The sequence below is a fragment of the Diceros bicornis genome, chromosome 5, assembly GCF_020826845.1.
Source record: "Diceros bicornis minor isolate mBicDic1 chromosome 5, mDicBic1.mat.cur, whole genome shotgun sequence".
NCBI lineage: Eukaryota > Metazoa > Chordata > Mammalia > Perissodactyla > Rhinocerotidae > Diceros > Diceros bicornis.
In genome coordinates, this window is record NC_080744.1 from 22832716 (window position 1) to 22855018 (window position 22303).

The following is a 22303-nucleotide window of genomic DNA, read 5'->3' on the forward strand; positions in this document are numbered from 1 at the left end:
CGGATATGCCCATGGTTATCAACATGAGACTCCATGTTCATTGAAGCTTCATTTATCTCCTAATGCCATCAATGATGAGGTTTATTTACCAAAAAAAAATAATAATAATCAATGAATGGTATCTTAAAAATTATGTGTTAGAATTCTGTTAGATTTAATATGAGAACTATTTTATGGTAGCATTATTTATTCAGAGCACATTCTCTTTTACTCACACCCACTCACTACACAAAGCATCAATAATGAGGAAAGCTGAAATGTAAATTGTAACTATATGCTAAGATAATAAGGGAGAATCTTTTCCTACCAAAGATGAGGGGCAGGATTAATACGGTTCAGTGCTGAGAACCTGAAGGAATCCTTTTCCGAGTAATTGGAAAGGCAGTAAGTCATCTGAATTCTGACACAAGTCAATGTGTAGTAGACTGTAGGGACTTCTGTGATACCAGCTTCCTAAGGACATCTGTAAATACTGTGAGATTTGGGGTTTGCTTGATAAACAGAGAAAGGTGTCCTTGCCATGCACCTGGGTGCTAATAAAGACGAGCCTTATGATTAGGACCAAAGGTTTGAAAGATGTTTTAGCCTTTATGAATCTTTTGTTGGGGGTAGGCTGGAAGCAGCAGTTTTTATAGATTGAGATCAGTAGTTATTTCACTGTCTTTTCCAGGATTCTGCAGAGTTTGATTTGTTGTTTGAAAATGCTTTTGACCAGTGGGTAGCCAGCACAGCCTCAGAAAAATGCACCTTCTTCCAGATACTCCACCACACCTGCCAGAGGTACCTCACGGACAGGAAGCCAGAATTCATTAACTGCCAATCCAAAATCATGGGAGGTAAGTGAGCATTTGTGTGACTTGACTCATCCTGTTTCCTTAGACTCACTTGTACATAAAAAAGTTAGTGTTCTGCACCATAATTAAAGACAAAAAAAAAATAAAAAGACTCAATGTGCTCAGAGCTAGGCAGCATGAGAACCATTCTAGGGAGTTCATTGTATGCTAAATCTAGACAAGTGCTAAATCTAAACACAATGTTTTCACTCTTATCTAAAAGCTGGTGTTTTTATAAGAATTATCCACTTAGCTAAGATGATTTGTACTATGAGAACAAACCTCTCTTAATTAGAAAAACCTTTCAGTTTGGTTTCTTTACCACCATTTCTATAATTTCATTTCAGAACACTGTTTTCTGGATTGCTTCTTCCTATTATTTCTCAAGATATTTTACAAATATTAATATAAAAATTCTTATAGATGTAGACCCTTTCTTTCAAACAGCGATTAGTCTCATACTTATTCCTTGAATGGTGTCCAGAGCTGAGTTAGGACGAGTTCTGTAAGCCAGCCGAGGGATGAGTACCAGCATTGGCAACTGAAGGAGAAACATTTAGAGGATGCTTCACACATTTCTTTTAGGTGGCATTTCTTTTTAGGGAATTGAAACTGTGCTAAAAATATAAAAGCCTTGCCAATAACTCTGTGAGTTGAGGAAGAGTGTTTATATCAGTGGTCTTTTCTCTGGCCTGTTCTCCTGGTTTTGAAAGAAATCCTTTAAAAAATGCACCAACTTTATCTTAATCAAATGGCAGATGAAGGTCACATTAGAGACATTACATCTTCTCCTTGCCTGTATATATCTTCCATGATATATACATGAATATGAGGCAGAATCCATTATTCTGTCCTAGCAACCGATGGGCTGCTGTCATTTTGCCATTAGTCTGCTGGACGTTGTATGGAGAAGACGCTGTCCAATACTTCGTTGTTACCCACTGAAGCATTAATGTTCCTCTTAAAGGTGAAGTTGCTTACATGATAAGAACCTTGAAAGGTCTTTCTTAAGCATTGATGCAGAGTCTTTTATTATATCTTCTCTATTTAGTCCTAGAAAAATATAAGAGGTGATGTGTGGTGCATTAGCCACATCCTGTGGTACAAAGATGAAAACAATTAGACATAGATGTTGAAAGGAAAGAGAATATCAAACACTAACCTCTTACTGTTTGGAAAATATAATGAGATCTAGCTTTCTAACATGTCTGTGCCACCAGTGCTGTTCAAATGAATCCTGCTTTGCAAGTCCAGCCTTAACATACTTGGCAGAAGGTCAAAGCACACCGGGCTTAAGACCACACGGCTGTGTTTTCAGTGAGTGGAAAATTGGCCAGGAAATCCCAGCTTTCCCTTATTATTCGTTAGATAGGATTTTCTCTGCTACCCTAGAATCAGACTGTTTCTTGATCTGAAGTGCCTCGTATGAAACATTTTCGCGTCAGTATGGTCAGTAGCTTGCACGGCCAGCACTTAAGCAGAGTCCCCTTTAGAAATAATGTGACATTATGGATTTGAAATTTCTGTTGCCCTTGGAGATAGACTCCCCGGAAGCGTTCCACTTCTCCATGTTCCATCCTGAGAGCAGAGTGGCCAGAAGCAGAGGCAGTGCTGTAGGAACCACTACCTTTCCTCAGAATGGAAATGTGAGGCTGAAGAGGGAGAGCCACAAACTCACTCCACTGTCCTTGCAAGGGACACGAGCCACCTCCTTCCTGCTGAGATTAGGCGAGCTTTGGTTGTTCTTTTCTTCCTCTTCTCCTAAGGGACTAAGCTAGGCAGTCCCTCTTCTCTGTTGCCTCTGAAGTTCTCATTTCTTCTCTCAGAACAGGTCCTTTCATTCATTCATCCACTCTTGGTTCATCATCTAATTGTACACCGAGTAAGTGCTACATACCTACTACGTGCTAGTCGCTCGGCTACATCCTGGATATGGAGAATCATTCTGTAGTTGCTCCCTTACTAGACACTTATTTCCACCACCCAAATCCCAGACTGGCAGATCCCTAACAGCCCTTCTATATGCTCTTCGTTCCCTTCTTGAGTATCCTCAGACCTCCCCACACAGTCCCACCCAGCTGCTCTGTCAGTCATTGACCCAGTCCTTCAGCTGTCTTCCAGTGCCCTACAAACCCCAAATTATGCAGAGTTCAGACAGGAATCCATATATCCAATGTTAAATTGTTGGTGTGTGTATTGGATAAAGCTAAAGATTAATTCTCTGTAGTAAGAAGAAGAAAAAATTAGACCAAGTGCCAGAATTGGCTCTACATTTTGTGACCATTGGTGTCTCTCATCTTCCTTAGACCTCAGTTTTCCCTGGTGTAACATGTGGAGGTTAGACTAGATGATATCTAAAATCCTTTTCAGTTCTATCATTTTGAGAATTTATAATTCCTAAGTTATAGCTTACTGTGGAGGTTAGCCACTTATTAATTTAAGAATCAAAACTTTGGTGTAGTTAAATATTGACTGGTCCCGATTCCTAAGGAAGACAAAAAAGTTTGAATTAAGCACAATGTAATTTGTGGGAGCACATATGTGCTTAATGAGTGCAACCTGTCTTATTTAAATAGTTGCTTGTCCTTGGTAACAGTTGTACCAACACACCCTAGTTAATTAGCACACTGATTAGTCTTCCTTTCTGCCAGTTATTGTGATTTGGTGACTTAAAAATTATGTAATTCTTGGGTCACTACGTTCCAACCCCTTTAACTTTTGGGATACCTACCCCATCTTCAGCAGATGAGATCTGTTCCAACTTTCACAATATCCTTTTGTCTGTCTTTATAGCGTGGGCCACAAGTTGTAGACATAATTGTTTTTTGTACTGTGAGATGTGATAGATTCTGCGATTTTAGAGAACTAACATTTATGTTGGTATGCTGCCCTGCACCAGGTTCTTTACATATTTTATCTCATTTCATTTTTACAGCAGCCTTTGGAAATACATTGTCTCCCTTTTACAGAGAAGGAAATGGGATCAGAGAGATTATTAAATAGCTTGCCAGGGTTCATATAGCTAGTAAGTGGCAGAGATGAGATTCAAACACAGGCCCTCTCCACTCTAAAAGCATCTTCCTCAGGGCCACTGAGCGCCCCAGTCCAGGGAACACCACTGATGTTGTCTTTGGTATGAATGGTGCCCCCTGGAGTTGTGCAGGAATTTTTGGAAATGTTTAATTCAGCACATTCCTTGGTATTAAAAAAGGGATATAAAAGGAGAGGGCGAGAGATTATAGGTAGTTTCAACTTTTGTCTAGTTTTATCACAGATATATAATTAAGATGGTAACTCTTAAGCATTTTTTTTTTTTGTCCTGAGAATGAAGGATCATCAGGAAATAAAGGTCATCGAGGACCCTTAAAATCATCTTGCTTTTTGTTTTTGTTCATCTGAACTTCAGTATATTAAAGAGATGAACTGTCTTAGTGAATGGGGCATATGATGGAGCCCTGGCTACTCACTGGGCCTCTCAAGTATTCTGCATCTGGTCCAACTCCATCATTAGGAAAACTGAGGCCCAGTGATTTTGAATGACTTTACCAAGGTCACAGGCCTGGAAGCAAGTCTGCCTGACTCCCACTGAACCATACTTTTTTTAATACCAGTTCAAATAAGATTATCATTTAAATATCTACAATTTCATGCAGTTCTTCTCTTGTATTTTAATTGTATATATCCCATACGACCATGTTTTTCTTCTTTCCTTGGGGAAAGTCAGTTACACAGAAATGGATTCTTTAGCATGCTTGAAATTCTCTCCTCCAAACATATGTCCTTATCTCCAGAGGACAGACTGGGAAGCTTTGATCTTCTGATGTTGGTTACAGAATCCAGGAGACACGTGTGCAGTCTACAGGACTGGGTGAAGGCCCTTGTAAATTGAAAGAGGGCAGGATGCTCTAAGCAAGTGTGAAGGGGGGAAGTGTTGGTTTCTTCTCATGCTCTGTCAGCATCTTTGCAGCCATCTTCTCTTCTCTGGATGGTTGGAGGACCTGTAAGCTAGGACAAATTCCTCAAGCCTTGGTCTTTCCTAACTGCCACTCTACCTCTCTTTTAGTTATTAAAGATCGGTAACCTTCAAAAATACAAAGCCATTCATTTAGTTACTATGTCCCTAAGCTACCCAGCAACCCACAGAGATTGAAGGCAAAGGTGTGGAGTCAATCTGGCTCCTGAAATGTGACATGGCCTCATGGCATCATCAGAGGCGCTGAAAGTGAAGTCTTAGGTTCATATAGGTTATATTTACTTCTTCTGAGATGGTAGCATTTTTCTGTTTATTGCAAGCAGAGATGATGATATACTGTTACATGTGTGATAACACATTTGTACTTCAAAGATGCCTTGGAGGAGTTAATCACATGTGTATAACTTTAGACTCCAGAAGAGAGACTTGCTTTCAAATAATTCATTTCAAAGAAACATGTTCTGCTCCAAAGAATAGATTAGATAATGGGCGTGTCATATTAAGTCCAGATCCCAAGGGGGACTTTGTTGTTTTGATTTCTTCATTCTTCTTAGTAAAATGTAGGCAAATCCCACAAGGTCCCCCATCACTATTTTCTTTACACTGAACTTTTGTAGTGTTTACTGTTGGCCTATTTTTTTTTTTTTTTACCTGAACTGTGAACTATGGAAATCTTTAGTAGTGTTGGCAACTTCTGTGTTAGAACCACAAAGTAGATTCTTTGCAAATGTGTTTTCTTTTTTAATGTGTTGCAAATTATTTGCAGAAAAAAATATGATTTATCCTTCAAGAGGATGTTCTGTACAAACTGAAGCATATCCTAGCATTTTTCTTGAACTCTAACCCCAAACACCCTTGGCTAACTCAATTACCTCTTACTCTTTCTCCTGTTTTATGGGTCATCCTTCAGTGGGCCCCACCTATATCATTTGTGTCCTGGTTGTGCACATTTCCTCATGATTCCACAGGCATTTACTTGGCACCGTCTGCCTGTTAGGCACTGAGCTAACTCTGGACATCCAACAACAAAGCAGACACCTTTGCCAATTTTACTTACCTTTCTGGGGCGACAAAAGATGTAAACAGATATAAAACAATGCGATAACACCAAGGTGATTGCCAAGCTGCGTTTTAAAGGATGGTTAGCCATTACCAGACAGACAAGGGCAGGATGAAATGAGCTCTCTCTCTCTTATTGCAAGAGTTCATCCAGACAGTTTCATTTCAATGTTAACTACATTCAGAATTCGGAATGTGGCAGATTGTTTTTCCACAAAGCAGGCTATTTTGAAGTGCCATATATTTTCATCATCATCAAAGGGTATTTCTTAAGCATTGCCTGTCTATGCACAGCCCTTCAGATGATGATATAAAGCCCAGACTTCTGAGCTCTATTAGAATTCCAGGGACACAGATGTCTCTGATGCCTCCTTCATAGCAGGCTGGCCCTCATTTGCCCCTGTGGATTGGTATGCTAAAGGGGCCAATGGCTTTACCCTGGAGTCCCTGGGGTAGAATCGACTTGCAGGATTCAAAGTGTGACTTTGTATTGTACTTTTCTTCCAAACAATGCAGGGTCATCCCTGAGTGAGGCCGCGAATATTTCAGCTTGTGAGAACCCCAGGCATGGGCTTGTGTAAGGTGAGGTAACAAATGAATTATAAAGAGAGCACACATGTGCATCCTAATAGGAAAAAAATACGATCAATATGGTCATTCTTAATCCCAATATATTAATATACTGCTTAAAGGGAATCTGTAGCATTTGCCACAACTTTTATATTTCTTCCTTGTGTTTTAATGTTTTCTGTCAATGAATAATGGCTTTGTGGCATGTGAACCTTACACTCTTATACATGCTTCAGCCAGGGACACATTATAATGAATTGCTTATTTCTCAAGAATAAATTCACGTGCAATTTTTCCGCTAGTACTCAAACTTTAATATACTTGGGGATGCGCACATACACGTATATTTGATTATAATTCACATACCAAGTTAAATTGTATTAAAACCACCATATTACTGCTCCTTGACGCTGACATGTAGATGCAGAGCGGAGGAGGAGGCCAGGCTGCTTAGCTGATGCACTGTTGTGAGAGAGCTGTGAAGTGTTTCTTATAGTTCTTTAAATCAAGAGGAATCCATGTCATAGTTCCTCTAGTGACTCTTTTCATTACCCTTGAAGAAATAACAAAGTAAAAAACTTCAGTTACCCTCCACCATGGTACAACAAGGTAAATGATTTATGAGGAACTTGCCCGAGATCCCACAGCTAATAAGGGAGAGAGCTAGTGCTTCAGTCAAGGCCTGTCCCTTATTCCCCATCCCATTCAATGAACACCTTGACTTCCAAGTTCCCTTAATAAGCACAAGTCTTCTTTTCCTTATATTGGTTCAACTAAGCAGAAGAGGAGATAACACCAATTTAACACGATATTTCTGAGGATCAAATTAAAAATTCTATTTGAAAGTCCTCTATAAATGACTGTTAATTATATTAAGCATGTATACACACTTATCATCCACTCTTCCATCACTCCATCCTCTTCATTGCAGCCAACACTGCATGATAGAAAGCGTGATATTTCCTTAAAGACTTGCTTTATAGAAACTTTTTGGAGAAGGTAAGAAATTAAAAAGAGGAATCCAGAAAAATGCATCAATAAAAATAACAGTGCAGATATTTAAATTACACAATTGGAAAAGCCCAGTTCGAGGCATTTTTTTGTTTTGGTTTTTGGGATCCCACCAGTGTAACTGCTGCATCAAACAAGTTTGATATTTATGGTGCTGTGTGAGCTACTGACATAACCATCTGACACCAGCCGAGCACTAATTGGAGCAGGACATTCTAGCAGAAACTATGAGATATTTCTGGATCTGAATCTTTAATGTATTTATTGTTTAAATTTTAAACATTGCCAGTCATTATGTTGGGTGGTTTATGTGCTTTCTCATATTTTCTGAGTCAGTCATTCAACCTTATCGTGTTCCCAGGAGGTGAATCAAGAGCAGATGCTTTTATTTTAAGTGAGAAAATTGAAGTAACCAAGGACTACTTCCTTAGGTTCCATCCAATTCCGTGCATGATATAAATGACTAGTAACTAAAGAAAAACTGGGTCACAGATGTGCTTTTCTCTTTTTCATTGCTCGTTGGCTGTAAGCTACACTGAAATGCATGCTGTGAAACTGCTAGTGGGTTATGGTTAGTCATCCTGAGCCAGCAGTGACTTCGTGCATTAAACACTTTTCAATCATATCTGCTCATCAAAATCTTGAACCAAACCAAGGCTACGTAAGGGTACTTTCGAGGTATCATTTATTGGCTTGATGAGGATCTTGAACATATTTTGTCTATCCCATGGTTAAATAATTTGCAATAGATGAGAGCCATTCCTGCTTTCAGAATCAACCAGAAGACATAACTGCACAACTGATACAGTGAAAAGAGCACAGGCTGGATTCACTTACCTCTGCCTTTGAGGGCATCGCTCATTCACGCTGTAGCTTTCTCTAATTTTCTTAACTTACACTCAGCCTCTCCATGCTTTTCTGTATCATGGATAGTAACATATACCTTGAAGGAATTGTGTGGGGATTAAAATGAATTTTAAAATATTCAGTCAAGTGGGATTTTTGCAAAGTGCCAGTACACATCTGAATAGTCTATTTAAAAAACTTGAAAATTGTAATATGCATATTCACAATATTACAAGATTCTTTTCCAAGATATTTATCAAAAGCCCTTTCTTATGAAAGAAACAAGAACATATTCCTGAGCTTTCTTAATCCCTGTCGGCATTGCAGAAAAATAGTAATTCCTTTGTTCCAAGTGGGAGTGAACTAAGCTATATTATAGACATTTCAAATGTCTGGAATGCTGAACTGTTTGCTCGGGTTTATAGAATGCTGAATGTGTTGCATTTCGTGTTTGACATTTGTAGAGTACGTATGTTACTGCTGATTTACCAAAACAACAATGTTGAAATTATATCGAGTGACACTGTGCCAGAGATCAGGGCACATCATCCAGATCTTATCGTAGGAAAGAAAAAACCTAAATCATGTTTTCTGAACCTTACAAGAGAATAGAAATATTCTTTTTCCACCAACATGTCTTCAGCCTCGAATATTTCTTTGAGTCCAGTTCTCTTTCCACAGCCAAAAGTAGAGATACATGAATCAGAGGTAAAATTGTTTAATATTGTTAGACATGAATTGATATCTCTGAAACAGATAGAAAAGGCATGCTGCACGATGTCCATCCTTTTAGATTTACAGAAAAGTACAATTCTTAAAAGAATTTGGGAGACATAAGTTTGCCAACCAATTTCCTATATAAAGACATTACAAAAAATCTTCATATCCAGTATCACCATAATTTCATAAAGGAAAGTTTACTTTAACACTGCAAGATAAAAAAGACATAATTTCTAGGCATAAAGGGCTATTCCTTAAATTGGAAACATTTACCTTTATGAAAAACTTACTACATTGTCCTTGTTTTTCTTAGTTCACATAGACCAATAAAACTTCATCATTACCTGGCAGTTAAAAGTTGTTGCTCTGCTGTGACATAGAAACATCAAGAACTAAAAATTACATGCAATGTCAGTGAAGAGAAGCTGTAAATTCTCAAGAACAATAACTGGTTCCAAAAATGGTAATTTAGTGATGTATCAAGTTCATCCCCACTTCTGGGGAAACCACTCAGAGCACACACCTTTTGGACAGCAGATCAGAATGTCATTTTGAGAGTTGAAGCCCATAGTCTCAGTCCTTACCTAGAAGAGAAGTAAGGAACTTGTGCACAGTACCTGAGAAACCATGCAGGAATATGAGATTTCCAAAACCTTTAGTGAAGGGGTAAATGAAATGACTTATCTTTTGTCCACATTATATCCTAAGCTTCTAAAAATTTCAGCCTTGTTTCTGATCATTAGTAAGACTAAATCACTAGATTTAGCATAGGTAGTTATTTGAAATCTGGACCTTGATATAAATTTGAGACTTCAGATTTATGAGACTGAACATTCCTCACCCTCCTACTTGCAATATGCCTACCCAGGATTGGGTTCGTTAGGTGTCCTGCAAGAAACAAGAGCATTAGTGTTGTCAGATTTAGGAAATAAAAATAGAAGGTATTCAGTGTGTCCTGTATTTTACCTGGCAACCTTCATGGGCATCTGCCCTCCCATTTTCTTGCCACAATAACAAATATGGAAAACAAAATAAATATGTTGTTATGTAGTCAAACTTTATGATGGCCAAACAATTATTAGGACTTGAAGATAATTTGAGATGGAGATCACAAAGACATAATGTTAGGTTAGCCATTCAAAGATACAAACAGGGGCCGGCCCAGTGGCGCAAGTGGTTAAGCGCGTGTGCTCCGCTGCGGCGGCCTGGGGTTCGCTGGTTCGGATCCCGGGCGTGCACTGACGCACCGCTTGTTAAGCCGTGCTGTGGTGGCATCCCATATAAAGTAGAGGAAGATGGGCAAGGATGTTAGCCCAGGGCCAGTCTTCCTCAGCAAAAAAGAGGAGGATTGGCATCAGATGTTAGCTCAGGGCTGGTCATCCTCACACACACACAAAAAAGACACAAACAGACATAAAAATATGAGACAGTCTGCTAAGAAAGGCTATTGGAAGAATTTAGAGCATTCATGTCTTATTTTAGCTATTCTGCATAGAATAACACTGTAAAAATGCAAACTATAGTTAGCAGTAAGTATAGGAACTCCACTACAGCACTGTTATAACTGAACATGAGATTCCTGGTTAATTTTGCACAGGGGAGAAAGCTCAATTCTGAGTCTGAATGTCTTTGGCTTGGTTTTGAGGAGGGAGTTTACTCTCAAGAACAAAAAAAGGACCCTGCCATAGACTCGTGGGGGCGCCCAGCAGGACAAAGGCTCCCATTTATGGAGGCAGGGTAAGAAGCTCCATGGTCTCAAGAACTAAAAGAATAAAGAAGTCTAACAGGAAGCTGCTACTTTAAAATTTGGCCTCCTCTCTCACCAGTCTAATGGTTTTCTTGGTGATGGAAATGGCTGGTCTATCAAGATCCCTTGACAGACCCTCTGGCTTGCCTACAAGCTCTGGCTCACCTTCATCCATCACGCTGCCCATCTGAAGCCGTCTCTCATTGTCAGGTAAACAAGCATGGAAAATAACCATGGCTTAGCTGTTGCTTGTTTGCTTTGGTTTGGGTTTTTTTTTTCCAGCTCTATATGAGTCTAGCATCCAAAGATGATGCTGCTGCAGGTGCCACAAACCATTCAATGGCTCATACCTGTGAAAGGGGAACGATATCTGTTTCAGTATTTTCTGACTGTGAGAGCACATTAAGCATAAACATTTCAATTGCAATACAAGAATGGCAGGAAAGCAAGAAAATAAGTATATCATTATATTGGGGTAAAAATACATGCTTTAGGAAAGAGAATGAGGACTAGTCTTCATTGGCTTAGGGATTTATTTACTTTACCCAACTTTTGAATGGTTAAATTTTGAGATAGCAAGTGTGTGTGTGTGTGTGTGCATGCTTTTAAAACTCAGTGGATACTATTAGTGGAAAAGCAGCAATTTGGTTTTCTTCTATTTAAATTAAATTCACTCCAAATGAAATGCAAATAACAGAGCAATTTGAAAATGACTTTAAAATAAGTATATTTATGATACTCAAAAGATAAAGGAATTAGAAAAAGAACAAAATGTTACAAAACAAAAACAACACTAAATGAAAAGACAAGGTAGTGGGAGAAATGAATTCCGGAAATGAAAAAATATGGTCTTTGAAATACATTCAGTTGATGGAGTAAACTCTAGAATGGGCATAGTCAAAGACAGAATTAATGAATTGGAAGATAATGAGAAATTCACCCATAATACAGTACAGAAAGATGAAGAATATAAAGGAGCAGGTGTACATAGAACATTGAATGAGAAGTTCTACCATTCATCTTATAGGAGTTTCTGAAGAAGAGGGTATAAGAATGATGAAAAAGCAATATTCCAACATATAATGCAAAAACTTTTCCAGAATTGAAGACTCAAATTAAGAATACTGCCAAGTGTCACACTTGAAAATTAAACAAAGCTATACCTAGACAAACACTTAATGAAGTTGCAAAACATTGAAGACAAAGAGAAAATCTTAAAAGATACTGAAAATAAAAGAATGTTTACTATAAGTAGAAGGACAAACTAATAGCTTGTCATCAGTGAAAAGAGATGCCAGAAGTTGATAAATTAATATCTTCAGAGTTCCAGAAATAACTGTCAATCTAGAATTCCACACCCAGCTAAACTATACTGTAGAAAAGGAAAACAAAGATATTTTCAGACAAGCAAAGATTATTTGCCACCTCCTGACCCTTGCTGAAAGAACTACTAAATGATGTGCTCCAACATGAAGCTAAGTGAACCCAAAGGGAAGGTGTAGGGTGTAAGAAATGCCAGTGATCGCAAATATGTGATCACAAAAATTACCAAACTAATTGCCTAATGATTATTTAAAAATTATTCTGAATGTTTCCTTAAAAAAATAGGAGCTAAAATTCTTGACAGAATTAATGAGGAATGTCCTATGCTGTGTGTCCAGTGACTAGTTAATCCACGCTGAAGTCTGTACTTTGAATAAGAGTTACTGAATTAATTTGACTTTGATAGGGGAAAAAAAAAAAAACCGTTGCATCTGTTACACTTCTGGTTCTAAAATTATAGAATAAAAAAAATGATTTTCTCCTCTTCTCTTGAACATTATCCAAAGTCAACTGGGAGAATGTAGGAATGCAAGCCATCTCAGATGAGATGAGTAGCTCTCTCTAATTACAAACCCCTATATGTGGGGAAGGGCTGACAAGCACAGGAAAGGTCAAGGTAGATCCCAGAGAGAGTTCTCTTAGCTGCAGTCTCGCACAAAGCCTAAAGCCCGCAGAATGAAATGATTCAAAGTGGATGCCGGTAATCCCTTCTATGGAACAATGAGCAGATGCCAGGAAAGCTCTGGAAGTTTGATGGACTCAGTCTGGCATGATGCCTGGACAAGCCAGGAAAGAAGGGCTGGACAAAGAGTCACACAGTCAAATCCATATTTGTGAGAACCAATCTGTTGATGAGGAAGGGAAGAAACTGAATTCTCCGCAACCCTGTGGCACAGATCTCATTTGGAGGAAGTAAAGGCTCAAGAGGCTTCTGTCACATACACAGCTCTGCGTCATAATGAGAATGCCTGCTGCCCGCTAGCCTGAAACTTGGTCCTGTTCCTTCCTCAGTAATGTATTCAGAAAGTGAACACTGTATTTTCAGAATGTGAAACCCCAAAGAACCAGCATAGGTGGTTCCATCACTTACTAGGTGTGTGTTCTTACACAATTCATAACCCTCCTAGCCTCAGTTTCCATTTTTGTAAAATAGGGTAATCGTTCCTCCCATATAGCACTATGGTTAGGATTAAATGATATGATATACATAAAACACTGAGCATGTTACCCAGCACATAGTAAAGAGACAGTAAATATTTGCTGATCAACAAAGAGTGGGCCAAGCAGATGTCTATGAGGCAGAATTCCCAGGGCGAAGCATTGACTTGCCTGCCTTTTCCTCTTCCTCGCTGAAGAGTAATGATTAAGATCACAGATTCAGGAGCAAGAATGCCTGGATTCAAATCCTACTTCTTTCACTTGCTAGCCTTATGATCTGGGCAAAATTGTTTATCTGACCCTCAGTTTTCCCCTCTGTAAAGTGGGAATAATAATAGTACCTACCTCACAAAGTTGTTGTGAGGATTAAATGAGCTAGCTCTTGCAGAGCATTTTGAATAGTGTCTGGCACAGAGTAAGTATTCAGTATGTATTAACTGTTAGTACTTTTATTTTTCAAGAAATACAAGTCACACTGTAGATATGTGTATCCTACTTCTCAGGTTTTTAAAAACAGTCACCTTGTCAGGAAATATGATCCTTTAAACACAGAACCAAACATTGACTGAAGTGTTTTTTTTTTTTGCTGCGTATAATTCGCTATTGCTAGATTGTGTATTCCAAATTTTGGTTTATTTGGATCAGGAACAAAATTCTCTTTTGCCCATGGTTAGTTATTTTTTAATGTAGATCAGCACAGTGTGTTGAATACATTGGTTGTGTGCTGGTACCAGCCAGTTGTGATAACTTATTAGTTATGAACCTAGAGCACAAGTCCACAAACTACAGGCCTTAGGCCAAATCCAGCTTGTTGTCACAAATAAAGTTTTATTGAAACACAACCACACCCATTCATTTACATATTATCTGTGGCTGTTTTCATGCTACAACAGCAGGGTTGAGTAGTTGCACCAGAGCACCACGGCCTGCAAAGTCTAAAATATTTACTATTTGGCACATTACGGAAAAAGTTGTTGACTCCTGACCTAGAGTAGAAGTTTTCAGTAAGTCTTTAGCTAGTTAAAAACAGCATTTCTGGATACATTTAGTAATTGGCTTTAGTGTACTTTGAAAATATGAAGTTTAATGTAATTAGAAAGAAATTGGTAGTGATATGGTTCCCGTCCCCCATGTTTTTTGTGATTGCATAAAGGCTATTGACCTACACGAAGATGGTAGGGAATCCCACACCTTTCTCTTAGTGTGGAAAATGTCAGATTTAGGACTTGAGCTCTCGCTGCTGATCCTTTTGTTAAGGGATGCTTTCAAGGCCAGTATGTCTAAAATTAGAGAACAGAACAGAAGGAGGGCAGACAGGGAGAGACAATGCAACTTTCACTCATAATCACAGAACTCAAGTCCCTGTGGGGTTGCTTGGCCAGGTTCCCAGTGAGAATGGAGATTTCTGTAATCTTTCCAGCATTCATTTTCAAGGCCTTTTGGACTTGGATGATTGGGGCTACCTTTTTCTTTTCTTTTAGTGGTTTGGACCTTTTGTTTTCTGTAGACTGATTGACTTTTTAATCTCAGCCTATAGAAAAAATCACTGTTTAAATCTGTTGGGAATTTAACATGGGAAGGAAGTAGTAGGAATTAAATGAGGGAGGGTATTTGAGTTGTCCATGCATATAGGTGTTTATGCTCAAACCCACTCAGTCTCCCTGAGTACCCTTCTGAAAGGAATTGGATGCTAGGTAATAATAATAACTTAATAATAAAACATGGAAGGACCCTCAAGTATACTGGCCATTTTATTAAAAATGTGTATATGTTCTTCAATTCCATGACAACAGACCACAACAAATGTGTTTGATGCTCTTTTAAAAGCCAGTGAAGCTCTCAGTTGGGAAACTGAATCCAGATCTTTGATCAGAATTTAACAAGAAGAAAAAGATTATTTTTGGTTGCCAAACACCCAGAGATCATTAGCTATTGTTTTTCCTTTCTAGTTCCTATTTCCAGCCACCATCACTCAACCAGCACATCTCTAACACTTCACTCCCTAGAGATAACTCAGTCTTTCTGGCCAACCCCACTTAGGGTGGGAAAGTCCAAGATAAAGACACTCGTCTACAGCTGGTCATGTTAGAGCAGTGGCCTAGACCTCTGATTAATAGCAATAGTATGTTTCCTATTCATTTGTTGCCTTTCTGTTTAATCTTACAGAGAAGTTCTGTCCTAGCCCTCCCTGAAATGAGCACATGTCCCTGAGTAGCAGAGCTCTGGGTGACTGTGCTGGTAGGTGCCCTCCTTGGACTCAGCCCCAAAGTCCTGGAGATTGACAGTTCCAACCTGTGCACACATTTCCTCCTCCAGCTCCCAAAGCCACAGAAGAACTTTTTTCTGGCTTTTTTTCTTGCTTTTGACTAAGGCATTATGTGTGGAAGAACTTACATGATTATGCCACTTGAGAGTATAGTTAGGTGGCAATAAAAGGTCAGATTTCAGATGATGGATATGCTTCCATTCCTGAATTTAAACCAAGAGAGATAGTAGTCTAGCTTCTTACAAGAGTGTAAATTTAAGTATTTCCGTGGAAATAACTGTCTGGTGGCCCTTCACACTGCTTTTCATCGTTAAGAATACTAAATTTTCCTATGTTCTACAGAGCTTAGGAATTGGTCCTATTTTCTTCCATCTCCCCTGCTGTTTCAACTCCTTGTTTTAGATCATTTGTGTCAAGTCACATTTATTCAAAATAAGCAAAGCATTCAATTACCCAAAAAAAGGGAATAGAAAAAATTGCAACGCCGTGTATTCCCTGTAACCTCTAATAATTATGTCTGTATCGGCTAACATGTGAATTAAAATATGCATGTCCTTGATGTCTTCTGGTCCACAAAAGGAAACGATTACTACATTTTGTCAAACCAATGCCAATATGATGATATGTTAAAACATTCAGCTTGCAGCTGCAAGTCAGTAAACCATATAAGGTAAAACTTTAATTATAGCTTCGTCCTACAGTAAAAGTGCTTAATTAGACTCATGTAAGATTTTCCTTGAAGCTAGATTGTTTTTTCTGAAGGTTTAACGAATTAAGAAAAAGAGTATCTTTTCCCATTCATCTTCCTTTTTCACTTATTGACCTTTCTCCATCCTTCCACCCTATTTTTCCCCTGTTGTAAGAACTAACATAAGAAAAATTTAGTCTGTCGATTAATAGATGCCCTCTTGACTGGCTATTGATTTTCACTTCTGAGTTGTGAGTTTTCAAATGCTATTTATCTTTGGTATTTTGACCAGGTCTTGAGTGCAAAATAAATATTTCATACTTATTCCTTTTCTGTACCGAATCGACTAGTACCAGTATTAAGGGCATGTTATCAATAATCTTATTAAAAACCATTCAAGTACCAAGGTTTGAGTGTGGTTTCGTGCGTATATTCACGGGTGTTGCTCACTCAGTATTGCTGCTGCTTTCTGGGTGGCAGTGAATAAAGGAGAGTGACAGCTCTTGCCCCACTTCTCTCTGCTCCTTTTTCTAGTTCCCCTAGTAGTCACGGCGATTGCAATATACGATCTCACTTGTATGATACTATATTTCTTACCTTACTGCCATTTTTTCCTTTTAGTTTACCCATGCATACATTTTTAATAGGAAGGCAAGCAGAGAATGGATATGTGCATCCACGCTGCACAAGAGGGAAAATGACACTATGGATACTGTTACTAAGAGTAGCCACAGTTACAAGTTCAAAGCGGAAAATGAGATTTTAATAATAGTATACATATTAGTATATTAATCTATAAAGTCTATGTTTTTATGTTTTGAACCGTAAAAGTAGGTTTGCTAATGCTTATTTTTCAATACTACTTTTTTGTTCTTATAGCATAGAAGTGAGAAAGAAATGAACTTCCTAAAAAATAAAATTTAGTGTTTTTTTAATTAGATAATGCTATGGACTGCATGTTTGTGTTCCCCCATAATTCGTGTGTTGAAACCCTAACTTCCAATGAGATGGTATTAGGAGGTGGAGCCTTTGGGAGGTGATTAGGTCAGGAGAGTAGAGCCCTCATGGTGGGATTAGTGCCTGTATCAGAAGGGACTCCAGAGAGCTTGTTTCCTCTCTCCCTCTGCTCTCTGCCATGTGGGGACATAGCAAGAAGATGGCCGTCTGCAACACAAGGAGAGAACTCTCCCCAAAAACCAACCATTCTGGCACCCTGATCTCAGACTTCTCAGCCTCTACAACTGTGAGAAATAAATTTCCACTGTTTAAGCCATTCACTTTATGGTATTTTTGTTATAGCAGCCTGAGCTGACTAATACAGATAATCTATATTTATTTTTTCTTCTAAAACAATATTTTAAAAATCTTTAAGTGGCTAATTTCATTCATTACATGCTTATAAAACGCATTTATGAATTCCATTTCTCCCACCATTATATGCAAAATAGAATATCATTGACTCGAATTGTTTTAGTTAAAGAAAACATTTCCAAGGAAGTCGTCTAAATCTGGGTACTTTCCTCAGAATGTGTTGAAAATGTGGACATCACTCCTTTTATTGGTCAGAACACTTGGTTATGCTGCAATAACAAACATATCTCAGAATCTCAGTGGCTTAACAAATAAGACATTATTTCTCACTCCAACTAGGTCGGTGAGTTCAGTGACTCTCTAGGACAGCTTCTAAGTGGTGACTCAAAGATCCAGTTTTCTTGTATCTCATTTATCCACCCTCTCAACAAGCACCTTCCAGAGTCAAATTCTATGGGAGAAGAGAGAGTGGAAGGCCACCCAAGGGCTTCTCATTACCTCAGTCCAGAAGTAACACTCATTGCTTCTGATTACAGCCCACTGGCCATGTTACCAATCTAACAAGGCAAGGAAGGCTGGAAAATAGATACTTTCTAGGTATCCAGGGAGAAGAAAGCAAAACAATTTTTTGAAGACCTACCATTATTTTTGTCAAACCCTTTGTGTGTATCGTGGAGGAAAACTCTTGAGAAGCACTTTTTGAGATTCATAATTTTAAATCAAGTGACTTGAACTTGATCTTATAGTAAGTTATCAACCCCAAGACTGTGCTTTCTCCCTTTAGAAATCCATGATACATTGTCTTCAAACAAGTCATCTTTAACAAGCCTTTCTCCCTTACCCTGCTGAGTGCTCTCTTTTCGTTCCCATCTTTACCATTATAGCTCAGACCCTTGTCATCTTTTCCTGAAATAATGTCAATAGTCCAATCACTGGTCACCTTACTTCCTTTCATCAGTCCCACCCCAACTAGATCATCATTATTTCTTCAGCCCTGTGTGGTCTCTTCACCTCATAAATTCCAAGAAGCATCACCTTCTGTATTGCTCATGTGTTATGTAAGGGTCACATACCATAAGGATCCTTCCCACAACAAGGATTGTAAATGGCTTATAATGACACTTGGAAAACTCAATGAGTGAAATACAAAATAATTTTAAATTGACAGAAATCTTTATCTTTTAGATGTGATTCTGTTAACATTGCAACCTGTGTGTTGCCTAGGGATGAAATATACTAAAAGTTTACTTTTCTAAATTGAGTTTTCAATGCTTAATCCTTTTTAAAAGTGTGGCATTTAAACAGAAGGTGCGAAAAACATGCCTTCCTTCATATTCTAAGTAGAGTAAACACAGGAAGAAACAAATCTGTTTTGGTTTTTCACTCACTTTGTGTGTCATCTTTTTCCCACTAGAACCATAACAATTTTGGAAATACTGCTATTTCTGTTGAAAGTAAATTTTTCCATATTAATCAGATATCCTGAGCTTGTATTTTGTACGTGATTATATCTTTGACAGAATTAAAAAAAAAAAAATTTAGAACAATTAAGAAAAACGCTGGATAACTGGAATTATATTTCAATACATCCAGAAGTTGATCCTTTCTGTGTGCTGATGAGCATAGAACAATCCAAGGTGAATACCAATGAAAATGATGATTTAGGTGTAAATAGTAACCTCATCACATCTTTATAAACCCAAAGACATCTTCCATTCTTTATCAATTCACTATCCATTCAACCAGCACTTATTGAACATCTACAGATAGACGTTGTGCCTGGACATGTCAAAAAATAAAGGATTTACCCCTGTGATGAAGAAGCTTCTAGTTTAATGAGGTATATGAATAAGTTGGCCAACAGTCTTGGTGCATTGTAATAAATACTTCATTCGAGAAATGAGAAGGGTACTATGAGAAGCGTAGACAGAAGACCTCACTCAGCCTCAGGGAATCAGAACTGGATTCCTGGAGGAGGAATTGGGGTTAGGTAACCAAGCTTTTGAAAAGAGGAGGAGACATCAAGAACAGGAAAGCAGCATGTGAATGCCATGCACATCTCTTAGGTACAAATGTACCATTCTGAGGCTGGAACAAGTGAAAATCTGCTCTGGGTACTTTAAGATTTCATCTCACAAGGTGTACCCTTAAGAAACTTTGGAAACTCTCGTGATACAAAAAAAAAATATCGATATTAGAGGCAACCAGATTTGAATTCAAATCAAGATTCTGTCACTGACTAGCAGTATAATATTAGGTAAGTTTCATCAGTTTTAAGAGGGTAATAATAGTATCTATCTTAAAAGGTAGCCCTTAAGGTTTATATAATGGATATAAAGCATTTAACACAGTTCCTGGCACATAGCAGGCACTTAGAAAATCAGATTTCCTATAATAAATGGAAATGGGTTGCATTTATAACTTTGGTAATAGACATTCAGGTCTTCAGTTGGTTGAGCATTCTTGCCTTCAGTTTGTATCTTGTTAATATGAACTGAAAATGTTTGTGTTTAAAATGATGCACTGTGGATTAACTCCTCTATATAATTGATAGTAATTTTATTCCATTGATGATAATTGTAGTGGATTTTAATGACAAATTGGCAGGAGTTTTCAGAGCAGCCTTCTTAGGAAGTAAAATGTGTCACAGGAATTCATTAGTAATCAAACAAAATACATTCAGACCATAGAATGACTAATGAATAGTCATGAAACCTATTGAGATTTCATATCATTTTCAAAATTAAGTGTGATACCAGAGACATGGTAAAAAAAAAAAAACCCTACAACTATCAGCCTGGATGGAAATAGTACTTGACATGTGTTAGCATAGCCACTCATTCATCACCATACTCCCAATCTGTCTCTGAGGTGAGATTCTCGGTTTCGTATTCATCAAATTAGAACAAGAAATTAAATGCCTTTCAAGTTCTTGTGGGTACCAGCATGGGAGAGTCGGAAAGAGGAGCTGGACTTCAGTGAGCTGTGTGCTGAATTCTGTTGCCCTGATGACAATGTCTGAAGCATAATTGACCCAAGCTTTGAAATTTTCAGTTGCCAATATCATAAAAGGAACTAGGTCAAGGCTGCAGACTGATTTGATTCTCTTTATTATCTCCTAAATAATAGTATTTAACTACAGCAATAATTACCTAGTCCAGTAGTAAAGTGACCTTGGTGACTATAATAGGAGATTTTGGTTATAATCAGCATATTTCACCTTAAATTTAGCAGATTATCTTTGTCTGTGTGAGTTCATCTCTCTCATTTCTCCTGCTCAAGATAAGATGTTTCCTGTGTACTGTTCGATGCTAGTCACTTGGCCAGTTTAAGGACTGAACTGTCAGACAGAAGAGCAGTCAGTAACTGAAAATTTTTTTCACAATTATTTAGTCCTTTGGACACAAAAATTGACCATGTAAGATATCCCTGGTGGTATGTATGCACTTTTCCTTGAAACGTATGATTTTTTTTTAACTTTTTTCTTTTTTTGTTGAGGAAGATTGGCCCTGGGCTAACATCTGTTGCCAATCTTCCTCTTATCGCTTCAGGAAGATTGTTCCTGAGCTAACAACTGTGCCAATATTCCTTCATTTTGTATGTGGGATGCCACCACAGCATGGCTTGATGTGTGGTGTGTAGGTCCGCGCCTGGGATCCAAACCTACGAACCCCGGGCCACTGAAGCAGAGCACGTGAACGCAACCACTCGGCCACTGGGGCTTTTTCCCTTGGATTTTGTTATTATGAAATCAAAGATGAGTGGTGTTGTATATTAAAATCACAAACTGGGGTGAAATTCTCCAAAAGGTAATGGTAACACTTTCCAAAGAGGGCATGAGCGCGGATTGTTTTAAGGAAATCAATTGCCAGATTCTCAGCTTCTATTCTCTGCTTCCCTGTGTGTTTTTCTTAAATTTTGAAGACCGTAAGTGCATCGAAAACCTCACTGAGCTCCCAGTCAGGAAACATGGCTTCTGGGGCCAGCTCTGCTATAGCCTGGGATGTAATCGCATTTGTACTTTGAGCAAATTCTTTCTCTTACCCCTCTGACCACAGTTTTCTCTCCAAGGAATTAGATGATTACAAAGTTGCTTTCCAGTGTAAAGCAATGGGGCATTTGTTTGTTTTACGTGAGGAAGTCATGCTAAACTCCCAAAGAGCCTGATCACTTAATGACAATAGGTTTGTGACATAATTTGAATTAAAGTAAAATATCTCTAAGAACCTATTTGGCCTGGACACATACTAATTGTGGCATGTATAGTTTCTTGAGTCAAAGAGCATGGTAAATTCATTTTTGCTTTTTGTAAAAGATATTCAACCTCAGACATCATTTTTTATTCTCAGAGCCTCAAACAACTTAGCCTTTTATTACCTTAATCCAAGGCCATTTAATTTCCCACTCCATGTTAATAAATTAGCCTTGGTGGGCTTTCTCTGTATTTTCAACCCCTTATATTCTTATTTCCTATTTATAAAAATGTGTTTATCTTCATACGGTGGTGCCAGCCACATAATCCGTGTGATGTATCAGTCTAGTACTCTCCTTGGCAGCAGGTACACAAATGGGAAGGAGACAGCCAAGGAAATTTAAGAAATTCACAACCTAATTGGCTAAACAGACACTTAAACCAATAATTATAATGTGTTATATATAGTAACAGAGGCATGAATAAAGTGCTAGCGAAGCATGGAGAAGGGAGCACAACCTTCTTTTTAGTTTTGATAACGTCCAATTTATCTGCTCTTTTCTTTGGTTGCTTGTGCTTTTGGTGTCATATCTAAGAAACCATTGC

The 22303-nt window shown here is 38.2% G+C and overlaps 1 protein-coding gene across 3 annotated transcripts in view; it reads left to right on the plus strand.

Annotated features, from left to right (window-relative positions):
- The window catches only part of STXBP6 (syntaxin binding protein 6), a 226476-nt gene that overhangs the window by 183803 nt on the left and 20370 nt on the right, over nt 1–22303 (plus strand). For 2 of the 3 annotated variants that reach the window (XM_058540806.1, XM_058540807.1), the window contains exon 4: nt 671–836. In XM_058540806.1, coding sequence (XP_058396789.1) covers nt 671–836 — 166 coding nt within the window. The remainder of the gene's footprint in view (nt 1–670; nt 837–22303) is intronic. The other variant, XM_058540805.1, reaches the window with a different exon arrangement.